Below are 26,514 nucleotides of genomic sequence, written 5' to 3'. Positions count from 1 at the left end.
TGTATTACACAATTCCTGGAAATAAGGAGCTTTGCATAGAAAAGCAGCTTATCATTATTTCCCTTTTGTGGCAGAAGTAGAAGATAGTAACTTAATTACTGACTTGTGCACTCAGCAGATTTCAGGCTTGGGCAGGACCCAGGACTCAAGGAGCCCAGAACTTTGTGGGTTTTTAGGTTTGCACCGAAGCAGAACAGGCATAGAAATGTGGATACAGACTACTGTCTGTTAGTGGAGGGCCTACTTCACACACCTTGGTATCTTCCAGCTTTTGAGGACAGCACTGGGAATACTGAAAGCATGTACTAAGGTTATATTTCACCCTTTCTTTAAGTCCATTTTGCTCTTGCTAGATGGTATGATTCAATGCTTGGAATCAAGTGCTGTTTCCAATCTGAATTGGTTTCCAGCTGATGTTCTGTTTTCATCCTGCACATCCAATGTCACTTGTGAAAGGACTGGATTTCACCTACAGAAATGGTAGCAGTGCTAAGTCCATGTATTATCCAAGGTGTAGAGTGATACATCTAGGAAAATCTCCTGAGAAAAAAATCCATGTTCTAATACACGAGTTTTATTCAGATTATTTGTATGGGCTGAAGCCTCACCTTGCTGTTGCTGCTGGAAAGCAGAGCAAGTTCCTGGGTGTGATGGCTGTGGCCAAGGGTACAGGTTGTGTCTGAGAAAGGAGACCTAGAGCTTCTGTGCTTCATATCAGCTGTCATACCTGAAAAGAATCCTACTGTGTCTGGTATCAACAGAATATCTCCCTCACACATGATGTTTCTGATTTCCTGGTCCACTTAGGAGCAATAAGGTCGACTAAGTTTGCATGAGGTGGATTTATTTAAGAGCCATCCCACAATTTGACTTGAAGCAGCCTCCTCTTTGTGAAACAGTTTGTTGTGAACTTTGAATGATACATCATAGATGTCATGGAAGGGGCACTGTTGTTTGTCTATGATTCACACTTACAAGCAAAATCTCCTGCTCTGAGTGTTGTTGTCATGAGAAGTGAACTCAAGTCCATGATATTAGCTCCTGGGGTCAAATTAAGGGAGGCTACAACGAAACCTTGGCTAATGTTCAAGGACCACAGGAGGGTGGGGGTTTAATGGGTGGCAGTGTTTTCCTAACTTCACTCCCATTGTTAGTATTTTTTAGATTACACTGTTGTGCAAGAAATTTATTTTAAGGATTATAAAAAATATTTTCCTGTAAAAATGCGTATTTTTCTAAGCCCAAGAGGTATCTAGAGATTAGGATGGCTCAACTGGTAATAAATGCATTCAAATAATAGTCATTCTTTCCTCAAAAGTACGTGTAACTAAGCATAGAAACACTCAGCATGTTTTTGTTTGCTTGTCTTAACTCAGCAGTGAGACAGAAGTACCCAGTTCCTTGTGCTCTTCCAAGGAGATGTTTGTGCCAACAGTGAACTAATACATGCAGCACCAAAAACTGGTGATAATGAGCAGCCTGCTGATTTTTAAATACCTTACTGGCACTTTGGTTTTTGAATAAATAGCCTGGATCTCACTTTTGTATATGCTGATTAGAAATGCAAGGAATTTACAGTAGATAAGGATTTGGCCAAGGAATTTTTTTAGGAGTTTCTCTCTACCACAGTGCTGTTTATTGTAATGTTAGATGAACAGAGCAGCATTCCCATGAACTATTCTAACAGGAAATGGTGAAGAGCAAGTTCATTCACATAACACTGCAAGTTATGTGAAAAACCAAGCTGTAACATGGGTGGATTATACAAGCTGGATGGAGAAGAGGAATTGCACCCTCACCATGTCTGCAGATTGCATGGACTTGAGGGAACTGCAGCTGATGCTTCTGTTCAGAGGGACCTGGCCAGGCTGCAGCAATGATTGACACACACTTAATGGAATTCAGTCAAGATAAATCCACATTCTTGCACTTGTGACCAAGTAACACTATTCATCAGGACAGGATGGGGGGAACACTGAGGAAAGGCACCTGATGATGCTGATGGGAAGCAAGCTGAAAATGTAGTAGTTAAAGGGTTGTAGGGCAGATCATACCCTTCCCAGAGAGTGGCACTGGAAAGCCAAGAGGCAGCAGTCACAAGCTGCAGGGAAGGAAATTACAATTGGATATAAGGGGAATGTTCCTCACTTGAAGAGTAGTGCAGTGAACAGGTTGCCCACGAGGCTGTGGAATCTTTACCCCTGAAGGCATGCAGAACACAGCTGGAAAAGGCCTTGAGGAACACAGTCTGGTTTGTTCTTTATAGTCTTCATGGTCTTTAAAGTTTGCCCTGCTTTGAAGACCTCTTTAAGTCTGTAATTTGCCTTTATTGGTATATTCTGTGAAGATATAGTATAATTTAAAAACAGAATTATTTGGTGAGTTTGCTGCAATAGCATTTGAAAAAATATAGACAATTTGGTCTATCTCTGAACTTTTTTTTTTTTTTTTAATTTTAATGCAACAGTTAAAATATAAGTGCTCTGAACCAAACTTCCCCATTTTGGACAACTTAAGTCCCGAGTTTTCAGGACTAAGACATCACCTTTGGATGGTACACATTGGCACATTCCTTACCTGATGCTTCTCAAAGGAAGTTGAGCTTACAGACACTTTCAAATACTTTGCAACCTATTTTAAGTACTTGAATACCTTTATCATTTGAGCCTTGTGCTCCTAAAAGCATGCATTTGATACTTTTATCTTAGGTTGGATATTGTTTGCCCGTTCTTCAGTCACAACAGTGTGGTTCAGTGCACACATTGCACATTCATATTGGTAGTTCATGTCCAACTGCATGGATTTATTTTTTTTTTTTCCTTCTGGAGTTGCTTTTATCACAGACTATAAGATTTCTTTTGTGGTCACAGGCTGGTAGTTTTGAAAGCCAATATAATTAGGATCATTTGGAAACCATGTTTTAGTGTTTTCATTTGATTTCCTTGTCTTAATGTATCTTCACTGTTTCTTTTGAATCTCAAGGCTTAAAAGCATTATCCATTCATACCTATCAAATGCAGTAGAAAGTAAATTATTCCACTTTTTGTTTGAGCCTGTTCATTCTTTGTTTAACTAAGACAACTGCTAAAGAAAAAGTACTCTGGAATGTCAAGTAGCAAATTTTCATTTGCCACTTTGTTCTCCTGTAAACAGAAATGAGATATTTAAACATGGGTGTGGTCTTATTTGGACAGACACTCACTTTAAGTCAAACATTCTTTTCCTCCTGGAACTGCTTGTCTGGATTTGCTTTAGGGATAACATTTTTTCCGCTAGTTTTCATTCAACAATCACCCTGGGTTCCAGCCATTTGGGCTTCAACCATTTTAGGACTCGTTTCCAGTAACTGGGGCTGAATTTTTAAGAGCCCAAGCTCCTGGATGTCATTCATACATGTAGCATTGTGTGTCCCACCTCCTCTGGAGCTCAGATGGGGAAAGGAGAGCAAGACTGGACTGCTGTGTGTTTTACAGTTTGGGGCTGGGTTTGAGATTACAGGCTGGCTTCACAATAAAGCTCATAACCTGGGGTGAAAAAGTGTGGGTCACTGACTTCAGTAGAACTATTTCACACTGTTAAACTTGAAAAATACATGTGTGGTGTTTCTCATTCTAGGCGTGTGCTTGTGTTGTGATCAGTGATGCATGTTTATATCAGATTTCAAAGCCTTTTGCAAAAGGAGCCATTATAAAACGAAAATGCGCATTAGAATTGATGGGATATGATGTGAAAAGTAATTTCTGTGTGAGTGGAAACACTGTAGGAGTGAACAGAGATTAGATGTGGAGCACTTATATTACAGGTGCACTAAAGTACAAACTAAAGGAAGCTGGAAAATCTGCTTTAAGAATAAGGTATTTTGTGCCTAAAACAAATGAAATTTTTTAAACCTGTCTTCTTTATATTTTCATAATTTATTATGGATTCCAACTTCATTTTTTATTTATTATTTTATTAATTATAAAGACTTTTTTATCAGCCATCAGCTGGAGGCAGTGACTTATGTCCACATCAGTAATGGAAAAGCTTATTTGAATGACAGGATGGTGGCATAGATTATCATCAGAGATATTCTGTGTATGCTATTTAGATAATATGTTCATATACCTGAGAGAAATACATCGTCCCAGCTTTTTGTACCTTTATGGATGACTCAGCTGGGCAAAATAATGGCTGTACAGTGCTCCTACAGAAGATTTTCTGTATGCCTTGTGATGCTTCCCAGGAGGTTAGATTGGCAGTACCCTGCAGTGGTAGTGCTGGGTGGAATGCAGCTTCTCTGGGAGACTTCATGGTACCCTGAAATAGTGAATGAGATAAAGCCCCAGATCCAGGAGCCTTCTAGAGGTGCTTGGGGTGACATGGGCATGGGGAAGGGTCTCAGACTCCTTTCCTCACTGCTCCTATTACACTGCTTTCCCTGGGAGCCCCTCTGGGCACCCACATTGCTGTGTGGAGGGGGATCTACAGCTCCTGCAAGGCTTGGCTGCACAAGGGCTCTAACTATTTGTGCTGCCATTAATTGCCCTTATCTGGGGTAACTGCCTGCTGCCTTATCCTCTGATCAGCAGAGCTGCCCTAGTGATCTTCTGATACCTTTGAAAGTTCATTAGGCAGCAATTCATGCCATTTCTTAACTTTCCCTCCCCAATCACATAATTACTTAATAGTTTCAAATATTTATTGAGCATGAAGCTTAATTAGGCTGTAGATGAGCATAACATTCAATGCTCCCTTGGGAATGTGGCACATGGCTAATTACAGCTTTGTAATTAGCCATGCAGCAGGCTTAGAAGAAACCTCTGAAAAGCCTGCTGAGCCCCAGCAGTGCAGCAGAAAGAGGGGTGAAGAGTGCAAACCTTGTGAAAGCAAAATGAGGATTCAAAAGTCAATAGAAAAAATTTCTGGCAAATTTTGATTGGCCATCTGAGAGTTTTATTTGGGCTAACCTTGAGAGGCATGAGAGAAGGGAGTGGAAGGACAGTGAAGAAGAGAAAAACTGGAGAGGGGAAGAAGCTATTATTTTCAGTGTTGAAATACTTCTGCAGTCCTGAGTCTTACTACAGGAAAAGCTTGTGCACCAACTTGAAGAGCTAAGGCTTGGTTATTTACATGAATGCTTACTTACCTATGAATAAACCTTTCTCAATAAATCCCTTTTATTTTGAGTATTTCTCATACTGAAATCTCTGGAGAAGATCCCGTGGCTTTTATTTCTGGATTACGTGAATCAGAAGTTGGAAGTGTTGCAAGGATTTTGAATAAAAACGAATTGAAGTAGACAGCTACTTAAAATTTCACTCTATGAAACAGAGTGCACACTAGTGCCTCAGAGAGACTGGCTGAAAGAATCACCACAAATTCAAGCAAAGGCAGTGTAGTGTTCATCTGTCATTTCCCATGAATACAGCAAAACAAAGAGCAAAAGAGAAACAAACCTGAGGTTTCAAATTCCTCTAGGAATTAGGTCCTTGATTTTTCTAGTCTTCAACTCATCACCTGCTGCCATCCACTGAGTTCTTTCACTGGTTCAATATTGACTCATGAGGAAGTAGGATATCCTCTGAGCTTCCTACATCAGCAGGTTTTCACATGAGGACTCCCATCCAATAACTGACATAGAACAGGGATGCTTGTGAAGCACCCCCTGGTCACCATGTACTGCAGGATGGCTGCAGGTGAACTGCAATTTTCTCTTCCTGTGACTTACTCATACAAGTGCCATGTTCCTAAGTGTTGGTCTTGGCTGGGGTCATTTTCTTCACAGTGGCAGGTGTGGGGCTGTGTTGTGGATTTGTGCTGAACAGAGGGTTGATAATATAGAGATGATTTTGTTATTGCTGAGCAGAGCTTATGCAGAGCCAAGGTCTTCTCTGCTTTTCACACTCTGGCAGGGAAGTTGGAGGTGAATGGGGGGCTGGGAGGGGACACAGCCAGGACAGGTCACCCAAACTGACAAATGGGATAATGCAGAACAAGTGACATCATGGCCAGGAAGGGGGAACATTTGGAGTTTTTGTCTTCCTAAGTAACTGCTATGCATGATGGGCCCTGCTCTCTTGGAGATGGCTGAGCACCTGCCTGCCCATGAGAAGCAGTGAATTAATTCCTTGTTTTGCTTTGCTTGTGTGTGTGGCTTTTTCTTTCCCTATTAACTGTCTTTATCTCAACACATGAGTTTTCCAGCTTTCACCCTTGCAATTCTTTCCTTGATCCCACTAGTGGGAATGGGTGAATGGCTGTGTGGGTTGCCAGCTGCAGTGAAACCATGACACTGTGTATTGGTTTTGAGCATCTCTGAATTTCATTGAGAACTAAATTATTCTTGGGAAAAAGAAATCTCATTGAATTAAATACAGATTATAACTCTGTTTAGAATTATTACTGGCTTTTTAGCAGACCACAGAAATAGAGACAAGCCTCATTAATTTATAGTGAAAAGCACCACTTCATTCTGAGATAACACTGTGGAGCAAGCAATTGAATGTGCAATTAATGACTTTTGTTCTGAGAGAGTAAAAAATGAGGTCATGTCTGTACTGCTCATTTTCATATTTGTGTTTCACAGAGGATGAGGATTTTCTGTTCTAGTAGCTGCAGTTCAGTGGAGTGGTTTAGCTCAGCCCTTGCTTAGTTCTGTATATCCTAATAAAAACCTCGATTAATACAATTTTATCAAAACAACATGATGCCATAGCCCTTTCTATTGTAGCAATATCACACTTAACTATATAACAAATACTGATATTCTGGTGCTGTGAGGTCCAGTATAGCAGTCATCATAATGAAGAATAATATTTAAATTGCTTACCTTATCTTTTAGCAAGGTTTTCAGGTAGGATCATGTTAACATCATTATGTAGCTTCCAAAATGACCTCACTGACATACAGTGAGTTCAGAGTGTGGGCAGAAGAGGACCTTGGTAAGTCCTCTCTTCTCTCCTCAGTGTCTCCAATGTGCCCAGCCTTGCTGTTGCTGCACAACAGAGGAGATTGAGTTAAGCTGCCTGAATATGGCCAAACTGTCACAAGGGAATTAGGAATCACTTTCTAGCACACTGTAAAACACCCAGACTTCCTATGTAAACAAGGCCAACTCTAGTTAAAAAGAAAGAGGAATGAATGTTGCTTTTACTAGTAAGATTGGCCATTCCTTCCTTTAATAGCCCAGTGATGCATTGTTAACATAGCTGGATATTTTAAGCTGATCCATTAGTGAAAAAAGAAAAAGGAAATTATGTCCTTGGCCTTGTAAAGCATAGCTTCACCCATATTCTATCATACCTCAAGATAAATATCTTTCATATTCCCTGCTCATAGTTTTCAATTTCCCTTCTTTTGTTTGACTAATGAGAGAAGGTAACGCTTCAGTTAAGGCAAATTAATATTCCAGTAGCTGAGAAGAAAGATGAATCAGTCCAGGATTTCTTACTAGTGCATTTTTTCTGCCTTTAGGTTTGGGAAAAGCTCTAGGTTTTGAAGCTTTGAGGAAAGCTGTTAGGAAAGTCCCAACAACAGTGGAAGCAAAATTTATCATCACATACACATAGAAAAGTGTGACCATAAACTTCTGACACTGGTGCATTCCCCTGGTGTTTAGACCCTTCAAATACTTGTAGATATTACCATATTTTACCTTAGTCATCATTTGGCTGAGTTTAGACATACTTAGGCCTTTTAGTGTTTCCTCATAAATCAAACTGCAACCCATGATTACTTTTGTTGCCTTTATCTGAAGTTTTGCCAGTTGATGACCTCTTTCTGGGACCAAGGTTTTATTCCGAGTTGGAAGACATAACTTAAGTCATTGCTGCTTCTAGGGTCAGTCCCAAATCTAGAGCCCATGGTGCTTAAGAAGGGTATGGTGAAAGCTTCTAAGATGCAGGGACAGCAGCAGGAAATATTTTACACTGGGGACAGACTGGCATTCTCAGAGAGAGTTCAGAACAAAGGGAAAATGTTCCCTTCGACCAGAATTGTTTTTGCATGTGAATAAAGAATTGATGGAGTAAGAAACTGCTAGTATGGAAGTCAGTTTAGTCCTTGAGATAAGGGCATATGTGGAAGAAAATTAGAAGGAAAAAAAAACTCTCTAATTGAATGGATGTGGAAATAAGTGAGCTTATGCTTTCCTCATCTCAGTTACTTTGTCCCTGGGCTGGAAGCTGTCACCTGCTTTTGGAGCAGGCAGCACCAAATGATACCTTCTGTGAGGAGGAAAAAAATGGTGCCATTATAAAACAAAACTTAGGTATAAGAGATAGAAAATGAGTGCATGCAAAGAATGAAGGTGGTGTCATCTGGGCACAGGCAGAGGAGCACAGAGCACAGCTAATTAATTCTGGCTTGGATAGCTGCGTGTGGTTGGAAAGCTCACTAAGCCTGAGGGCAAAGCAAAAGGATAAATGGCAAAGTACAACACTGGAGAGGGAAGGGGGAATTGCACAGCTTGTGCTGAGATGAGTGGCAGCTTCATTAGGAGGGGAAGATGTAGCAAATGCTTGGCACTCTTGAGGAAGGGGGTGATTTAGGGCTCCTTGAGTTTTGCTCCACTGACCTTCAGTACTGGACAGATCTAATGAGACCACAGCAGTTTCTCATAATACATGGTGTAAATTACCTCAGGAAAAGGAAAATGGTGAAAACATAGTCCTTTTAAAGTTTTATGCAATTTTCTATGATTTTGGAAGATTGGCAAGGTAGCTTTACCTGCAAGGGTATATAGGCTTCCTCATTTTCTGAGTAAGAGCTACAGTTTGCCACTGCTTTCTCCTGAGTGAGGAGATGTTTCAAGTCTTATCCACAACCTAGAAAGTAAAATAAATTAAAATATTATACACTTTGTTCATCCAGAGCAAGGTATCCAACTTTCAATCCTACAGCCTACAGACATGTTCCTTGCTGTGGGAAATTGCTAAAGTTAAACTTACTTGCATTTGTCCACTGGATTACCAGGAAAATATTTTTTAAAAACCAAAGCAGAGAGAAGTTACTTTTTCTTTCTAAGCCAAATAGAATTAAATTCTGTCAGTGAGGGATTGTTTCTAGAATACATTGTCAGATGTTGCTCATTTTCATGTGAAAAATGATCTCCTTTGCTAAATATGCATGGTGTGTTTTTGTTCCATGCTATGAGCAGTGCTTATGGTGGGTTGCTGTCATTTGTCAAATGAAAAGTGAAGGCTCAGTTCCAAGATCTTAGTCACTGTTGTTCTGAATATGTGGAATCTCAAGGGGAAAAAAACAAGTCTTGTTTAAAAAAACCAAGTCTGTCCTTTCTTAGAAACAAGAACCCATGATAACTATTCAAAGTAATTATATATAATGACTTCTTACAAAAAAAAAAATTATTGAGTAAATTATTATAATTTCTTGAGTAAATTACATAATAAAGATGAAGTCTTTGTTAATGAATGGAAAGTGAAATTTTACTTCCAAATTCATTCACATATTTACCTTTTCTACCTTTTCAGTGTGGATGCTAATAATTGCTAGGGAATTGTTATCCTTCCTCCTTCCAATTCTTTATGTTGGATGTCTTCCCTTTTTCTCTATCTGTTTTTAATTTTTTTTTTTTAATATTAAAGCATGAAAACATCAAATAGAAGCGTATTTCTTGACATTTAAAAACCCCCTACCTTATCCAGCTGAACTTTTGACTAGAGTCTCTCCCCATGGATAAGCATATTTTGGATTTTAGAATTTAGCAGTATGCTGTCTCTTTTGTTACAAGGTTGCTATTAGTGGACCAGTGTGGTGTCCAGCGCTTTCATTAAAGATCAAGGCAAAAAAAAAAATCCAATTCTGAAATTACATTGTTATCAATCTCTTTAAAGTCCTGGAATACCTTGAATTTGTCTCAGTGTGCTCTGTCATCAGGCACCCTGGATAAACATCCTTTTCCCCAAAAACCATAGCTTCTGTTCAGTTAGAACTACATTGAAAAGATTACTTTTTTTTAAAGTCACTACTGCCATCAATAATTTCATTTCCCAGCTACTCTGAGCTCATTCTGTTTTGATGCAGTCTTTTCCAGAAACAGTTTTGGAATTAAAATGCAAACCCTAATGCATTATTTTGTGGTGTGTTTTAAAACTTAGGGCAGAAATATTCCTGTGCACAGACAAGCTTAATGATATCTTTTGTATTTTCATTTTCAAGAGGCATTTGTCCCCTGAAGAGTTCCAGGAAGTCTTCAAAATGAGTATTGAGGAATTTGATCGTCTGGCACTTTGGAAGCGGAATGACCTGAAGAAAAAGGCCCTGCTTTTCTAAACCCTCCCGGATAAAATATGTGCTTAATCAAAACAAAAATAGTCTTGCCAGAACTATCACTTGCACTTGCTGTTGAACCATTGTCCAGCTTCATTGTGTTAGTATGTGTTGGGGAAACAAGACAGATTAGATGGTAATGTGTTGGGATACAGAGAATTTGCTAATCTTGCATTTCCAGCTGGTTTTGTCAGTAACTCCTGGTCCTACCCAGTTTACAATGTGCAAAAAAATCTAACTTTAAATTTATTGTTGCTTGCATTTGTTGCTTGATGCAAGTGGAAATTCTGAAAGGAAGAGAGAAAAGTGTAGCTCTACACAGGAAATGCATCCAACATTTTGTTCCATTCAGTTTTATAATGCAATTTTTACAAAATCAAGTAAGTAATTATTATAGAAATTTTCCAGCGGGGGATCAGATGCTATTAAAAATATGGTAAAAGCCAAAGAAAAGCATATCCACAAGCAATTATTGCAATTGTTTATCTGTGGTACTTTTTAAGAATGAAAGCAGAAATATGGAAGCACCTTAATTCTACTTCTTATATTTAAACACAGTGTATTCTTTAAAAGATCATATTTGTCTAGAAGGTAACTAGCTATCTTTAATTACAACACCAGAGTTTTTATTTTATTAAGAATATATTGTGACATAAAACGGTTATAATTACTAAAATGTATACAGACCTACTAAGATTTAGTTCCATTCATCAGGAAAACTGAAGCCTTATATAAAACTGGTTGAAGAGTGTATTGTGCCAGTTGACTGTGTTTTCCTACTAGCTTGGGGTGTTTGAAGAATGGTTTTTTTACATTTCATGCTGATAAAATACCATGTAATCTTAATTACTATGTAGATAGATATATCTATCTATAAAAGAATTATTTTCATTAATATATATCCTAAGTGAAGGCATTCTTACTTTCTCAACTTTCCAGCTTTACACAGTAAGCCATGAGAACTGTGATGGCATTTGGTAGATGTGGAAATGGAACAGTTCAGCATAAAATGTAACAAAAAAAGCTTGGTGTGCTCTATCAGTAATACAGACAATTAGAATCAAATCCATAAAACCTTCATGCATTACTATTTGCATGTTTCTGTACAAGTAAATTTGAAAAAAAACAAACTATGTGATACTGGTGCAGTACCTTGAAACTATCTTAAATAACAAGCAAAGCTAACAAAATCAAAGCATTTGATACAAGTGTTAGAACTTAATTTCTCTTCCAGCTGAAAGACTGTATTAAATTTAACAGTTTCATTTGGTCAGAGGTATGGTTGCTGACAAAGAATGTTTTAAAGTGAGTCGCTAGTTTTTTGTGATACTAAATGAGCATTACAAAAAGTACATTTTTCAGCCATGTGTCAGTATTCTGCATTTTTACTGCCTTGGATGTTTGTACTCACCTCCTACTTCACTATGTCTTTTCGCATTTCCTTAAGGTAACTGGTTAATATATGCACTACAAACACACTATTTCAACTGACCCAGCATTGGAAAAATCATAGCATTGAATATGCCTTCTTCCAACTAACTTTCAAAGTCCATGCTGTTGGAAATAAATATTTTCTCATTACCTAAATGTTTTGTCTGATGATACAAATGTTTAAAAAAATTCATTAAAACAAAGACATAACTGAGTGACGTTGCTAATGTGTGTATATTTTTTTAGATCATATTTCATAGGCTCTTCCCGTTATGTTAATGTAAATAATATCTAATTTGCATTACATTTGCTCACTGAGGAGAGTGTGGAGCGTACCTCTGAATGTCAAGTTACTGTAAAGTTGGTCTTGATTTAAACAGTCAAGCAGCTGTCATATCTCACCAGGTAGAAGCTGCTTCACTGGTGTTGTACAGAACCACCAGCCTGTGTAGGGAACCGTTAGCCAGTTTCAAGTGAGAGCTCCCAATCACATGCAGACCACATCCATGGTGCTCTTCAACCTCAGAGTAGCTTGTTGCATTATTTTGAGAAAACTGGCAGCCCACTGAAATAGGCCAATCCAAAATGTGACCAGCAGGGTCATTGCAACTATGAAAAATTAAATGCAGAAGAACAGTTGGTTGGAGAATATTATGAGGAAGTTTGATGTTGGCGATGACCACTCTTCTCATCCACACATTCCTGGGGAATCATATTGATTACAGGCATCTTCTCAGTGATTAAAAAATCTCAGGTTGATTAAAGAAATCCATGTATCAGTGCAGATCAGGTTCAGTATGGATTTTCACAAATAATTTGGAAATTTCTTAACCACAGCAGCTTTTTTACTGGTGTAGGATTCTACCAGTGTTGTACGGGAAAAGTACATTACTGAGCACCACAGGCAATCAGCAGCTCTGTGCTGCTCTACTGTTTTATACACCAGCAGATGTGTGGCTGATGACAAGTGAGGATGGTGAGCTCATGTGAGCTGTTTGACCCATTTACACTGCTGAGGCAGTTCATCTCTTACACTGTCAAGCTTTAAAAGTGTCTCTTGAAGGTCCTTGTCCTACCTGAGCTAAATCAGGTACAACTCTGGGTTTACAAGCTCATGTGAGCTGTTTGACCCATTTACACTGCTGAGGCAGTTCATCTCTTACACTGTCAAGCCTTAAAAGTGTCTCTTGAAGGTCCTTCTTGAAGCTAAATCAGGTACAACTCTTGGTTTACGTACCCCCATTTAGACTTTTTAGCTCATGAACATCTGTTCTTACCACAATGCCCAACTCTATTAGGAGTTGTACCCCTTCCTCTTTCTATATTTGCAGACAAATTCCTTTATCATTCTGTGCTTCCTTTTATGGTAAGTGAAGAGAAAAAAAGCTTCATTCACATCCTAATGTTCAAAATGCAAGATGAATTGCCCCTATCATATTCCTGTCTGGATATAAAGAAATATAAAGAAATAGACTGAATATAAAGAAAGGCAATGCCTCTGCAGAAGCACACATTGCAGGCTACTTAATTTTGGATGAAATTAATTCTATGCCTCCAGTCTGTTGGGGGAAATAAGCCAGTTTTTACCAATTGGTAGAATACCAGTCTTAAAACCACTGGCAGTTCCTAAACCATGTTACCAAATCACTCTCAAGCAATCAGGAAAGTACTTTGAGTTGCACAGATCTCACAAAATTCCCTAACACAGTAATTTTTTGTGCTCATTATACTATTCACTAAACAGGCACGCATTCAATGCCAAACACGCAAAAATGTTTTAGAAGACAGTCAGTTTATCAACTTACGTTTCTACTACCAGCCAAAACCAAAAAGGAATTTTGGCTTCCATACACAAAACCTTTGCTGACTTTAGATGAACAAGTACTCTTGTGTGTCCTTATTTCATTTCCATGAAAGTTTGAAATGGTCTGTAGATGTCTGTTCATGTAAAGGTGGCACAGCTTGGTAAGCTGTTCGTTTTTTCACATTATACGTGCCAGTGTATCACCCTATATTTAAAGCATCTCCTGTCATATGGTGCAGTGACCTATTCAGTTATGCTCTCTAGCCTAACTAAATTCACATTTACAGTATGATATTGTGTGCTGGATTTGGCACCAGCTAAATGTACCAGTCTAAAAGGACCATAAAGGGAGTAGCATTGTAATTTACTTCACTGCTAAGTTGTCTGTACATCACCTAAACTCCATAAACCATGGTATACCAGAGAATACAAGATTCCTTTTTCTAAAATATATCATGTTTTTCCCATTTAAAAATTGCAAATTGGAATTTCAGGCATGTTGTTTTCTTTCAGGAACTTTTGAGTGTCTAATTAAATGTAGATAGACTGACATGTGGGTAGTAAATATTCAGGTTTATTTTAATAGGGTTCCATATGCTAATCTTATATAGGATTATGAAATGGAAAAGGCATTCAGAATAATGAGATAAGACTTTGCCAGAATGTTCCATCTGATAGTGTGGTCTGGTGTTGGCAGTAAAAAAACTGAGTCTCAACAAATCATAGGCTGTTTTTCAGATAATGCTCTTTAGAGTTATTAAGTTACTGTTCTATAGTCTTGTTTTCAAGGACATGCTGCCTTTCAGCATTTTTGTAAGTATGGATATGGATATGCAGCTCAAAAGGATCAATATAGCTCTTGGAGAAACTTATTTTGATATGTATAGAGGAAGCAGGGGAATTCTGTCAGAGATTTCATTTTCATTCTTGGATCTGAGCTGTTTGTCTCAGCTGCTCATGTCAGCCCTATGTATGACCTAATTCTCACCTCATGTATTTTAAATGTTTCAAACTCAGCAATAAAAGAGACAGCATTTCATCATCACAGTCTTTGAGACAAAGGAATATATAGGGTTTTGTGGTTGCTGAAGGAATATCTTACCAACAATTCCAGCTAGGAAACCAGGCATGCCAGGTTGCCATTATGGCTGTCTGAGAAGGCTGGACATTTTTGTCTGACCTCCTGCTATTTCTTTTCCTCATGGCTCAGGGGAGAACTCTGAAACCTGTAATTGCAGAAACAAGAAAATACATAGTTGTGAGACAGTACCTGGAATCTAATAACCCTCTGAGAAAAGGCTAATTTTACATGGGAAAAAAGATATGGTTCAGACCAAGGAGATGCCTGGTCTTACATTCCACATTTTGCTTTTCAGGAGCCATCTATTTGACATTTCCCAAGTGTGAGCAAGACAGACCAATTATTTTACTAACCTTTTCACATATCTGCAGGAAAATGCTGTTCTGTTATTTGCAGATGAGCTGCATGAGATCCCAGGCACTTTTGTCTGGCACTCAACTCTGCTGCATGAGCTTCAGAGTGTCCTTATATTCATATTCTCCTGCCCCTTTGATTTGTGTGTCAGAAAAAGGACAGGATCATTTTATAAGCTTCCTAAGACCTCAACTGACCTTTGACCAATGTGATTACTTGATAGGTCACAGTTGTGGCTACCATTTTTCATATATCTTTAGTATCTCAAAAATTAAAAAAAGATGCCTGTTATTAATGTCAGAATGACAGATGTGACTCTCTTGTACATGTAAATTTATACTGAGGCTTGCATCCCTTCATTATATCCAAGCTGCCTCTGAAGTATGGGTAAATCCTTAAAGGCTCATAGGAGGTGCTGGCTCAGGTTTTTTGAGTCTTTGTATCCCTTCTCACTTTTTCTAGTCTGTGAAAAGCCATGTTAGAAAAGGTGGTATTCAGTAAAAGTACATGGCCGTGAAAAGCAGGATCTCAGCAGTTTAACTCCCAGGTGATGAAGCACCCTCAGCAAATTGCAGTTTGTTGTGTTACTGCAGCAGGTTGTTACTCCATCTCTGTGAGTTACAGCTCAGAGAAGTTAGTTCTAAATGCTGCTAGTTTTCATGATTTAGAACATTTTCTTCCTTCCCCTTGGTTTTTGACATCTGTGCCCACAGGTGAGTAGGTAGGTTCCATGTCTGTGGTGCTTGGACAGATGTCTGCAGCACCCAGGCTGTTGGGACCAGCCAGTCCTTCCCTGCCAGTCTGGACAAGCAGCAGCTCCAGAGGGATCAGGAGGAAACCAAAACCAGGCAAAAACTTTGTGTCCCACACAGGTAAGTGTATCCCAATGTGGGCATTAGTGTCCCAGCTATTAGGTATTTGTCTTTTGTTACAAGTCTGGATAGCGTTGATTTCTGGTTTTCAGTCTGGTTACATTTGTGTCATGGGTGATTTGCTGTTGACCTGTTTGTTCCATTTGCTATTCTTTCATTACATCCTCTACCTTGTCGCTCCACTAAAAATTGCAATATGTTTTATTTCTTTAGAGACTAAACCTTTCTTTGCCAGTGATAGTTCTTCTGCAAATTCCTCTCAGCCCATTGTACCTTGTGTTCAGGTCTGATAGAATAAAGGCTTCCTGTTTGCCATGATATGTCAAGCAATGGGACTTTTTTTTTCTTTTTTCTTTTCTTTTCTTTTTTTTTTTTTTTTTGGGGGGGGGGTGAGGTGGGGAGGAAGAAAACTAAAAATGTTTAAATGTTTTTGACTTTTTTTATTACAGCTCTACATTATGCTGATGCCTTGCTTGACCTAACCTCACTCTTGCAAATTGCTGGGTTTTTTTTCCATTCAAGTGGACATGATTCTGAACTCTGACATGAGTCATTGTTATTTATGCTGCTATAATTTTTTTTCTAATAACTGATAATTAAGAATGCACCATGATTGATAGCAGATTAAACAACTGAGGTTGTTAATGGTCTGTCTGAACTTCCTTTCAATGCTCTGACCTGGGATAATTCATTTGAGGAACAGGGTTAAAACTCTTCATGTCACTTGACAATTTTGCTAGTCAGACTTTAAAAAAAAAATTCTCTCAAGTTATGGATGTGGAGCATAAACACTTTGAGCTCCCCATTTTTTCCCAATTTTATACTAGTCACTTTTCATCTGACAATTAGTTTTTGACTGCTGGAAGTGCCAGGAGGACTGTATGAGTTGCTGTATAAGGATCAAATTCTTCAAATCACATTTCTTTTTCAGTATAAAAACTGATTATTTTTATAGTGTAATAAAAATAATATAATAATCAAAGACTACTGAAATAATTTACTCCATTTTAAATGGCACAGGAGACAAATACAGAATAGAAGCTAAATTTTTTCTTTCAATAAGATTTCATTATTGCCCCAATGTTGCTTAAATTTAAAGAAAGCAGGGGCAAGGAAGCAAGACCTAGAGAAAATCATCTCCTATTTTATTCAATTTTAATATAAAATCTAAATTTATAAGAAGTAAAATTACAAGAATAGGATTTTTTTCAAGTTAGTAATACCCAAAGGCAGAGCTACTTTTCAGCAATTCTGAAATGCATTTAATAAATGCATTTAATAAAAGGGTATTAGTGTAGTATTTTGAAAATGTCAGTAACTAAATGCTAATCCCACTGAAATCACTGGCGTTCGTACCTGCACCAGAGCACAAAGGTCAAGTTATACAGAATTTCTTCCAAAAATGAAATCACAAGGAAGGATTGTTTGCCTATGTTTAGTTCAAACAGAAGAATATAAGTGGAAAGTAACTATTTTTACCTGCACATTAAGGTTCTGTAAAATGTATATTCTTCTATTTTATATAGTCCTTCTTTTGCCCTGATTCAAAATCAAGAACCTAATTTGAGGTATTTACATCTCTGTGAATTTACTTGCAGGTAGTTTTGTTACACACATGACCTACCTGTGTGGAGAGGCCTGTGCATTGCAGAAAAGCAGCATAATCCCTGCTCTTGAAGTTTCTATAATGCACACTTTCTCAAATCTGCTTTTTGCACAAGGGTGAATGGCATTTCTGCTCTATAAGTTTGGGACATATATGTACTCAGCATAATAAGATTCCTGAAACAAACTTTTCAAGTGTATCTAAAATATAATTACTTTTCCCCCCAGTGGATCTGGAAATTATGTGGGACCCAAGAAGAAATAGCTCATTATACTCTTTAAAAAAAATCCAAAAGATGCTATTAGGTTCTTAATAGATTCTGCTGTAACAGGAACACAGTATGTGATAAGAAAGGGAAAAAGACCCTATCTTTATCAAGAGCTTTTTTTCTATTTGTAAAATACATTTATTCCTAATTTGTAAGTGCCTTGAGTGCCTGAGACAACTTCAGAAAGTGATGTTTTCTTTACTGAAAAGTTATGGTTTCAAAGTAACAGAGAAGATTTCTGTTCTAAAAAGCTGTAGCTTGCCTCCTGCTTTTGAAACCCTGCCATCAATATGTTCTACTGAAGAGGGTGGCAATTGCTGCAATGTCACTCCCATCTCTTGACAGCCCAGACTGCACAGTATTTTTGCCTGCTTTTCACTCTTCCCTGAGACCAGCCTGGCAATACAATATGAGGGCCGGAGGTGGGGCACATGAGGAGGCAGCCGATGCTTGCTCCAGGGAGCCTGACGTCCCTGCCTGACACACCAGTGTCACAGGGCAGTGTGAGGTCTCACATGAAGTCAACATTTTGCCAAGTCTAGGCTTTATTTTGTCTGCCCAACCTCCCCTTCCAAAGAAAAGAAAAAGAACAATCCAAAGAGACAAATTATTTTACAGTCTGTCTGATGCCAAATATCAAGAACATATAGGCTTTTCCCCACAGCTCTGATTTCACGTTAAGGTACTGAAAATAAAGAACATAATCTTGTACAGGCACCCTGAAAGGTCTTACTGAAAAGTATTGAGCAGACTTTCAGGGAATACCAGTCATCACTTAGAGCATCCAATAGGTTTTCTTACAGTTGTTTTCTCAATAGGATGTTGCTGAGTTTTTGGGGCCTCTTAAACTAGTGAGTTGTCAGGTTATGGACTCAGTCCAAGGCAGATCTGAAGTGGAATTGAGTGCATCTTTAGAAACTGACCCATACTTCTAAATGCCTAAAGTACTGTTTTCCTGCCTTTTTACATTACTTAAGTGAGCCAAATCCAAATTGCTTGGAGTATCTTACAAGACATGAATCACAACAAATGGTTTGAGATTTTTTTTTCTCATGCCTGTGTTTCTCAGATTTCATCCAATGTTGATTTTCCAAGGGGAAATAAAAAACCTTAAATAACTCTTTTAAGCACATCCTGAAGATAATAAATATGGTCTGTCATTGTCATGACTTCTCTGTTTCAACACACTACAGATTATCTGATGGTTTAAAGTCCCAGTTTTGTAAACAAGTCTATTTGGATACCTTACTTCTGGGACTACTTGATTGTTTTATTTTTCTTTGCTCTGATTATTTTTTTCTTTTGTGATAACCAGTGCTAAGAAGATTATAGGAAGATTGGGCATCCCTATGACTAAGCTTCACCAAGTCCTGCCTAAAGCTTGTGAAGATTATTTCTACAGTAATGAAGTTACCCTTGATAGAGTAGAACTTTAAAATGAATTATTGAGAATAAAGACAGTTTGGAACACTGCATGAATATTTGGTCTTAAAGCTAAAAGGTGCTTTTTCAAGCTGGAGGACATATTTCAAATAGGGACATTTACACAGATTTGCTTTCTGCTGCTTTGTGTTAAAAGATGATTAGTTTAAGAAGTTTATTGGGTGCAAAGTATGACGTACACTTACTGTGGACCTCAGATTTCCTATTAATGATGTGACTTCAGTTTCCCTGCAAGCAATTCCTTAGGAATCACTTGATTTATTTTGATGAGATTGTGTTCTAGGTGAATTATATGCTGTTCTTTTTAATTCTGTAAAATAGAATTTGTGTTTAAGTAGTGTCATTAAAGATTCATGGGGAAGAAATTCAATAAATCACTAAGTTGTATTTTGCAACTGAAGTAGCTTATAGAATGCATATGTACAAATGAAAAAGTGGGGGAGTAATGCCATTTTGAAGTCTAGCATTGTGAAAACTAAAAATTCAAATTTAAAAAAAAGTCCTTTTGAGGCCCTTCAGTCTGAGAGAGAGCTTGTTCATGAGAAGCAGCTTGTGCTGTCTGATGATTGTCTTTATGATAGATGGCCCATTATTTAGTCCCTATGGAGTTACCACCACAAGACATGAAGTCTTTACCCATCTCTCCAACAGCCTAAGGACAAACCCTTAAGTTATCTCACTTTCCATCTGACAGAGGGCACAAAGTGCTTATTTTCTTGATGGTCTCGTGATGACTCTTTCTCATCTGTGTTTCTCTGCTGATCAGCTTCCTAACTTCTTCAGGACATTTCTGTGCAAGAAATACTCTGAAGTGTTGCTAGAACCAAGTGCCCACTTTACAGACCACAGAGTGTCTTAAGGCAGACAGAGGCTGAAGTGTCACTTAATGTGATGTGTGCATTAAAATTAAAAAACAAACAAACAAAACAAAACAAGAATAAAACTAGAGTCAGTAAAGCCAACAAATAGTGGAAGTGCTCACTGCAAGCATACAAATCAGTGGTACAGCATGTGCCACAGCTGCCAAGTGCTGTGCTTTTACAGCCAAGTATTGGATTGTTCTCCCTAGAGATCATATTTTACAGGTCATGATACAAATTAAATAGCTCAAAGAGAGCAATAGCTGCAAGCAATTGAACCATGGAGAAGAGGAGCTGTAGCTTAATTTTTTCAAGACCAGCTAAGCACTTTACTATTGCCTGAAAAATCACTACTTCTAAGTACTCCAAGGCTCCCCCCACCAACTCTCAACAAGCAGAATACAAAAAGGCAGGTAGGAGCAGGCTGCTGCTGAAATAGCTCATCCAGTAGGCAAGCCCTTCCCTGCCCATACCCAAAGGCATACAAGAAAGAGAACAGCTGAAAGTGAGATTTTAGGCTAGTAATACTTCTTGAAAAGGCTGGGCTGTGAATTCAGCTCCTCTGTTTTGGGCTACAGAGATCTAATGCATATCCTAAGTGGCCACACAATGTACATGCTGACTAAATAATTTTCCCTGGTCAAACCTGTTACCTTTGGTGTGACCTTCTTGGAATGACTGAGGATGATGAAACAGGACAGAAGAGCACATTAAACCTGGCCAGACAAACCAAATTTTATTAATCAAAATTTAAGGTGCTTAACAAGTTGCATACTCTATGGTATAAAGCTACAAGCTTGTACAGAATTATGCACTTGCATGCCCAATGTTCCCCAAATATTTCTCACAAGGGCACACTTGGGCATCCAGCTGAAGTTAAAGGAGTTCTGACACCCAGCTGGACTACAGACAAAAGTTGCTATAACTAACGTTCTTCTTTCAGTGACATTCTTTGACCTCAGATTTTCAGTTTCTGTATGGACAGGGAGGAAAATAAATGGATTTCTCAAAGTTCAAACATGTTTACCCAGGTTGCCCCTATGTAAGTTTGGCCAGGTTCAGCAATTTTGTTACAAACTGAAGCCTGCAGGTTAAATCAATATAAACCTTAGTCTCACCTTGATTTAGATCAGGTTTGTATCAAGCTAAACAAAGATGATGGAACCAGGTGTTAAATCCGTGTTGGGTTTGTGCATGACTTTACACCATTTCAACAAAAGAGCTTAAATTTTAGATAAATGCAGACATGCTCGTTATGGCCCAAACCCATGTTATTCCTCCACTGCTCAGCGCCCAGGTCACAGCATCTCCCGGGCAGGAATGGGGAGGGCATGGGCTGCACTGAGCCTCCCGCTGTGACATGGCAGTATTCCAGGCTTTACTCGGGGAATAAGCCTCCGGCTCCCGGGAGGCTTTACTCTGGGGCAAGAAGCCCAGGTTTGATCTGCCAGCAGCTGCCTCGCAAGGAGCACTTGGGCTCACCTGCCCCATCCTGCCTCCCACCCGGCGCTGCTGCGCTGCGCTCCCCCCGCCTTTGTTCCGCTGGCTCCGCCTCGGCGCTGTCCCCTCCCCGCGGGGCGGGCCGGGCCCGGGGGCGGTGGGAGCGGGCGGCTGCTCCCGCCCCGCTTGTCCCCTCCCCGCTTGTCCCCTCCCCGCCGTCCGTGCCGGCGCGGCGCTGGCTGCGCTCCGCGGCAGAGCGGGGCTGCGGGAGGAGCCGCGGGAGGAGCCGCGCTCGGCCGCTTTGTGCCGGCAGCCGCCGCAGGACGGCCGCAAAGGTAGGAGGGCTCCGGCCCCGCTCGCTCCCCGCCCGCCTCGGGCAGCATCCCTGCCGAGCCCTGCGGGCGGAGAGGGAGCGCAGGAGGGAGGAAGAGGGAGGGGAAGGGCTGGATTCAGAAACAGGCTTTTTTTTCAGCCGCTGCTCCGCTGCTGCTCCAGGCAGCCCGTGCTAGGAAAGATGTGGGTTTACTGGGGAAAAAAAATGCTGAAAAAAATTAGAAAAAAAAAAAGTCTCGCTCATTTTCTTGGCCTGGAGCAGCACATGGAAAGAGCTGGAGGGAACCCGGTTATCGGGCGGTGGCGGCCCCTGCCCGGGCTGTGGAAGGGCAGGAATCCGGCCGAGATCCTCCGGAGCGCAGCCCTCTGTCCGCCATCCCGAAACTCGCATCCCTTCCCGGGAAAGGCACCGGCCCTCTGTCCGCCATCCCGAAACTCGCATCCCTTCCCGGGAAAGGCACCGGCCCTCTCTCCGCCATCCCGAAGCTCGCATCCCTTGCCGGGAAAGGCACCGGCCCGGCAGCCGCGCTGCCGCTTTGTAGCGCTGCGAGCTTCCTTGTTTTCTGCCTTGTGGGGTGGGCAGAGATGGTCTCCCCGCAGGCTTGGCCATTTGATGTGTTTCATCACAGCCGGGGGATTGCATCATGTTACAGTCTTGCAGTCAGTCAGGCAGAGGCGAACAGAACCATCTTTCCAGATCCATCCCGTCGGCTTCCCGGGCCGACCCTCTCCTGTATTTCCTGTTGAGCGGAGGTTCGAGCTGGAGCAGCCTGCCGTTGGAGCTGGGGGGGACCGGTCACAGCGACGTGGTTCGATTGCTTCCACGGGGAGGTTTTTTGGAAACTCGAGTTTGTCGGTCCTACGCGCGGTATGTGTCTTGTGTGGAGGGCTTAGAGGAAACTTGCCAAAGATTTAGGCGGTAGGAAAATAATGGGCGGCAAAAGAGCCAGATGAACGGCCAAAACCAGGAGTCGCTCCATATGCTAAAAGCTCTGGAGTGGCCGGAGGTGATTGAATTCAGGCAGGCATCCCTCGGCAACCCAGACATTCACCTGCCCTAAAGTATAGTGCAGCTGAGAAAATGCACACTCTGAAAGGCAAGACAAGGCACATGTGAGAGAGAGAGAAGTGTTTAGCTCATTTCCTCTCTGGATCCTTTATGATCATTTTGATGCAAACACTTGGTGTGCCTGTGCCTGTTCTGTTTATTGTATTACTGAAGTTTGCGGCTGAGGTCCAACTATGAAATGATAAATCTCAAAACCACAGAGATCCAATTAAATAATGCACTTCAGGTCTAGGGCTTCTTAAGGCGACAGATTCTGCTGTTCTTTTTGCGGCTCTTTGTTTTGTTCCATGGGGAAAAAAATGTCACGGCACGGCTTGGTTCAGTTCTCAGAGGTATCCATAACAATTAATGATTATTCCATAACTAGTGTCTCGCCCTTGCAGGTGCTCTGCTACTGTTTGCTCCAAGTGTTACAGGGCCACTCTTTTCCGTTCATGAAAATAATAGTATTGTCAACCTTTTTTTGTGTGCCTTTCTGAGAATGGCCGGTGCAGGGGCACAAGGGAGCAGCTTGGCAGCCAGATGGATCTATCCATCAGTGCTCTCGGATGTGGGCACTTGGTGCCCTTCCGTCATCCCTTATGCCTCCTGGTGGTTTCCATGGGAAGAACTGCACAATTACTTTCTTGTTTTGAACAAACCATTTTTCCTTTTAGAACTGGTGTAAAAGAAGAGCAAATGCTACATTAGAGCCAGAGGGAGAGCATCCTGTCTTTCTGGGGCTATAGGGTCCCACATGGGTTTAAGAAGAATTTGAAATGGATTTAAAAAAGAAGGATCTACAGTTTTCTTTGTGTGTCAGCCAGTGATTGCAGTGACAAGCCGGCAAACAGAACAATGAGCAGATACTCACTGCCTTTGGTGATATGTGGCACTGTTTGGTGTTTCGTAGGAAATTTGTCATCAAAAGTCAAAGTGTTATGTTCCTGTGTTATGTTATGTGTTCCTGTGGTTTGGATAGATTTTTAGATGCAGGGATTTGGAAGGTCTGTGGGGTTGAAACTGAAGTATTGAAGTAGTGCCAACGAGGACAGGGTAAAATGCAAGACTTCAATAGATCAACCACTCACACTATTTTAAAATTTTACAGTCTTAGCAAAGGATGATTTTCCTTTTTCTCTCCTGAAGTTCTCAGAGTTGAAGAGATACTGTCTGAGACATAAAACCCAAAAGCAAATATTGAAATCTCAGTGGGACAGGCTGTGTTTGGTACATGTATGACAAATTGTGCTGTTCCTTTCAGTGGTGCAAAGACAACTTGCTGTAAGACCAGGAATTGTATTGCCCTGCTGCTTGCTGCAGTCTCCCTTGTGACACTGCCTCAGGACAAAGAGCCAGCAGTTCAGGGCTGGTTGATGCTATCTGGAGTCAACTGATTTAATTTCCATGCATTTTCAAAAGTTTTGTGTCTGATAGGTCAGTCAGGGGGAGTGTGGTATCCAGGAGCCTGCCTGGTTAAGCGCTTTGTTCAAAGCTGTGCTCTTTGTTTCCTGAGGAGGGGTCGAGGAGGAGGAAGGGATGTACTTTATATTAATTTTCAGATCTCCTGCTGCGGTGGGAGGGTGGGATGCAAGGACTCGCCTGTCCAAACTCCTGTACAGCTTAAGTCTACTCTGTGCTGTTATGGGTTAGTCACAGTAAAGCATACTGTGGCAATTTTTAAAAAAAATTATGCATCTCTTCCAGCTGTGCAGTTCAACTGGTTTTAGGTGTGAGTGACACCTAGCTACTGGTATGGTTCTGACTTCCCTGACTCATTACTCCATTGACGAATAGTGTTTCATCTAGTATAGAAACTCTGTCTGGGCTGGGCAGGTGACTGTGTTACACACTCAGTATGTATTATTCCAGATCAATATACTTCTAATGTAAAGTGTTCTTAGGCTCACAGTTCAACTCCTAAAATTCAAATCCAACAAGACTAATAGAAATGTGGAAGTCAGCCTGAGGACTGCAGGTACTGTGAACTCTTGAGCTTTTATTGAAGGACTCAGAAAGCCAGTACTCCTTCATCTGTAAGGGTTGTTTAGGAGGAATTAGTTTTAGGAATTAGTTTTCCTACTATGAAGCATCCCAAGCTGACCTTAGAGCAATTTAAGTTTTCAAGACCATACCAGATGTCTTTTTGGGGAGTGTCTGCATGAAGCCATACCGAGGGCAGTCTGTCAGCACAGAATGAGCAGGTAGGAAGGCATGTAGCTGCAGTGGCACGGGGGTGACCCTGAGCTCAGAGTGCAGGGGTTACACCAGCACAGCTGCCTCACTGCACCAACCTGTCCATGCACACATCAGGGTCTGCCTTTTGTAGTGCATCAGTGCCCTAAAACACTGTGTGTAGATTCAATTGCTCTTACTCTCCTAGATGATCTTTGAGGTCCCTCTGAATTTCTGGGATCCTCTGTGATCAGAAGTTAACTCTTGACTCTCCAGGTCGTAAAAGACATGCTGCTGTGGGTGGTGGTGATGAATAGTATTGCAGGAGCATAACTTGGGTTTGTGCAGAGGGGGATATCTCATGGCACGTAACAGTCTTTTGGGACATAATCTCTATTTTCCAGAGATATGGCAAGTAATTAAAACGTGAATGGCAAAACTGCCATCAGTTTCCCCTTGGCCATCCTAGCAAAAAGTCAGCCATGACTCAGTGTGCATAGTAAGGTTTGCCTGCCAAAGGTGCTGAGCACCCTTAACACAGCAATGCCCAAATGAACTGCTGGTGGTTGCCTCTCTTAGAGTATGCCTTGGAGAATACAGGAGGCTGTGAAAAGGATAAATCAATATCTCTTTTATATTTTGTCAGTGTTCATCAAGAAATCTAGGAAAGGAACTCCTAAGAGGATTTTTTTTATCAGTTGGATCTTGTATAGATGCTGCTCTTTACATGTATTGGTATTTTAAAAATTGATGGTGTATGTTTGGCAGTAAAAGGAGCAAACTGATAGACCTGTCTTCTCCAAATCTCTTTCCTAAACTGGAAAAGGGGAAAAAAAAATCAGTGTATTATTCCTTTTATGGTGACCTAGTGGTGGGATTTTTTAACTGTCTGGGGGATTCCTGCTGCCAAGATCTCTCTGCCATTATGTAGTTTTGAGCTGAGTGATAAAGACTATCTTTCTCTAAGACAGATGTTGGTAATGGCCTTAGTGTGCCAAAATCTTTGTGAGTACAAAATGCTGCATAAAAATATTTCCATCCATTAATAGTGAGTGCCAGAAAAGAGTACACAAGTGGTTTCAAATTTAATCTGTAATGTAGCTGATGTCTCAAAGACAACAACATCTTACCCCCAAGAAATACAACACTGTATGTGAGGTAATTGCTATGAGTTATGCTGAATATATATTATTCATTAGGGGACTGTCATTATATCATGCTTGTGAATTCCCCAAAGTCTCTTATCAGTGTCCTCATGACATCTCAACATCTATGGAAAAGAGGATTTTGGTGTCCCACTTGACTGACTGATGCTCTGGCTTGCCAGTAGCCACTTCTAGTGAGCATGCTTGCCTTGTTCATTTAAAATGAATAGACTTTGGGAAAGGAGCTTAGTTCATATATTCACATCATCAGAGATAGCACTCCTTCACAGGGAATATGTAGTGGTATGTTATCTCAGTTTTGCAGAAGAGCAAATAGTAAAAGCTCTTTCATGTGCAGCTTTCATGCTAAACTACTCTGCAC

The 26,514-nt window shown here is 40.3% G+C and overlaps 1 protein-coding gene across 6 annotated transcripts in view; it reads left to right on the top strand.

The window, feature by feature from the left end:
- The window catches only part of ABLIM2 (actin binding LIM protein family member 2), a 130,688-nt gene extending 118,771 nt beyond the window's left edge, over nt 1-11,917 (top strand). For all 6 annotated transcript variants that reach the window (XM_041402751.1, XM_041402747.1, XM_041402750.1 and 3 more), the window contains one exon: nt 10,162-11,917. In XM_041402751.1, the coding sequence (XP_041258685.1) occupies nt 10,162-10,275 (114 nt within the window). In that variant the 3' untranslated portion in view covers nt 10,276-11,917. The remainder of the gene's footprint in view (nt 1-10,161) is intronic.
- Nucleotides 11,918-26,514: the final 14,597 nt, after the last annotated feature.

Source organism: Onychostruthus taczanowskii, unplaced genomic scaffold, assembly GCF_017590055.1.
Source record: "Onychostruthus taczanowskii isolate IOZ18803 unplaced genomic scaffold, ASM1759005v1 scaffold2, whole genome shotgun sequence".
Lineage (NCBI taxonomy): Eukaryota > Metazoa > Chordata > Aves > Passeriformes > Passeridae > Onychostruthus > Onychostruthus taczanowskii.
The sequence above is the reverse complement of the archived record's forward strand: the minus strand, read 5'-3'. Positions and strand labels throughout refer to the sequence as shown.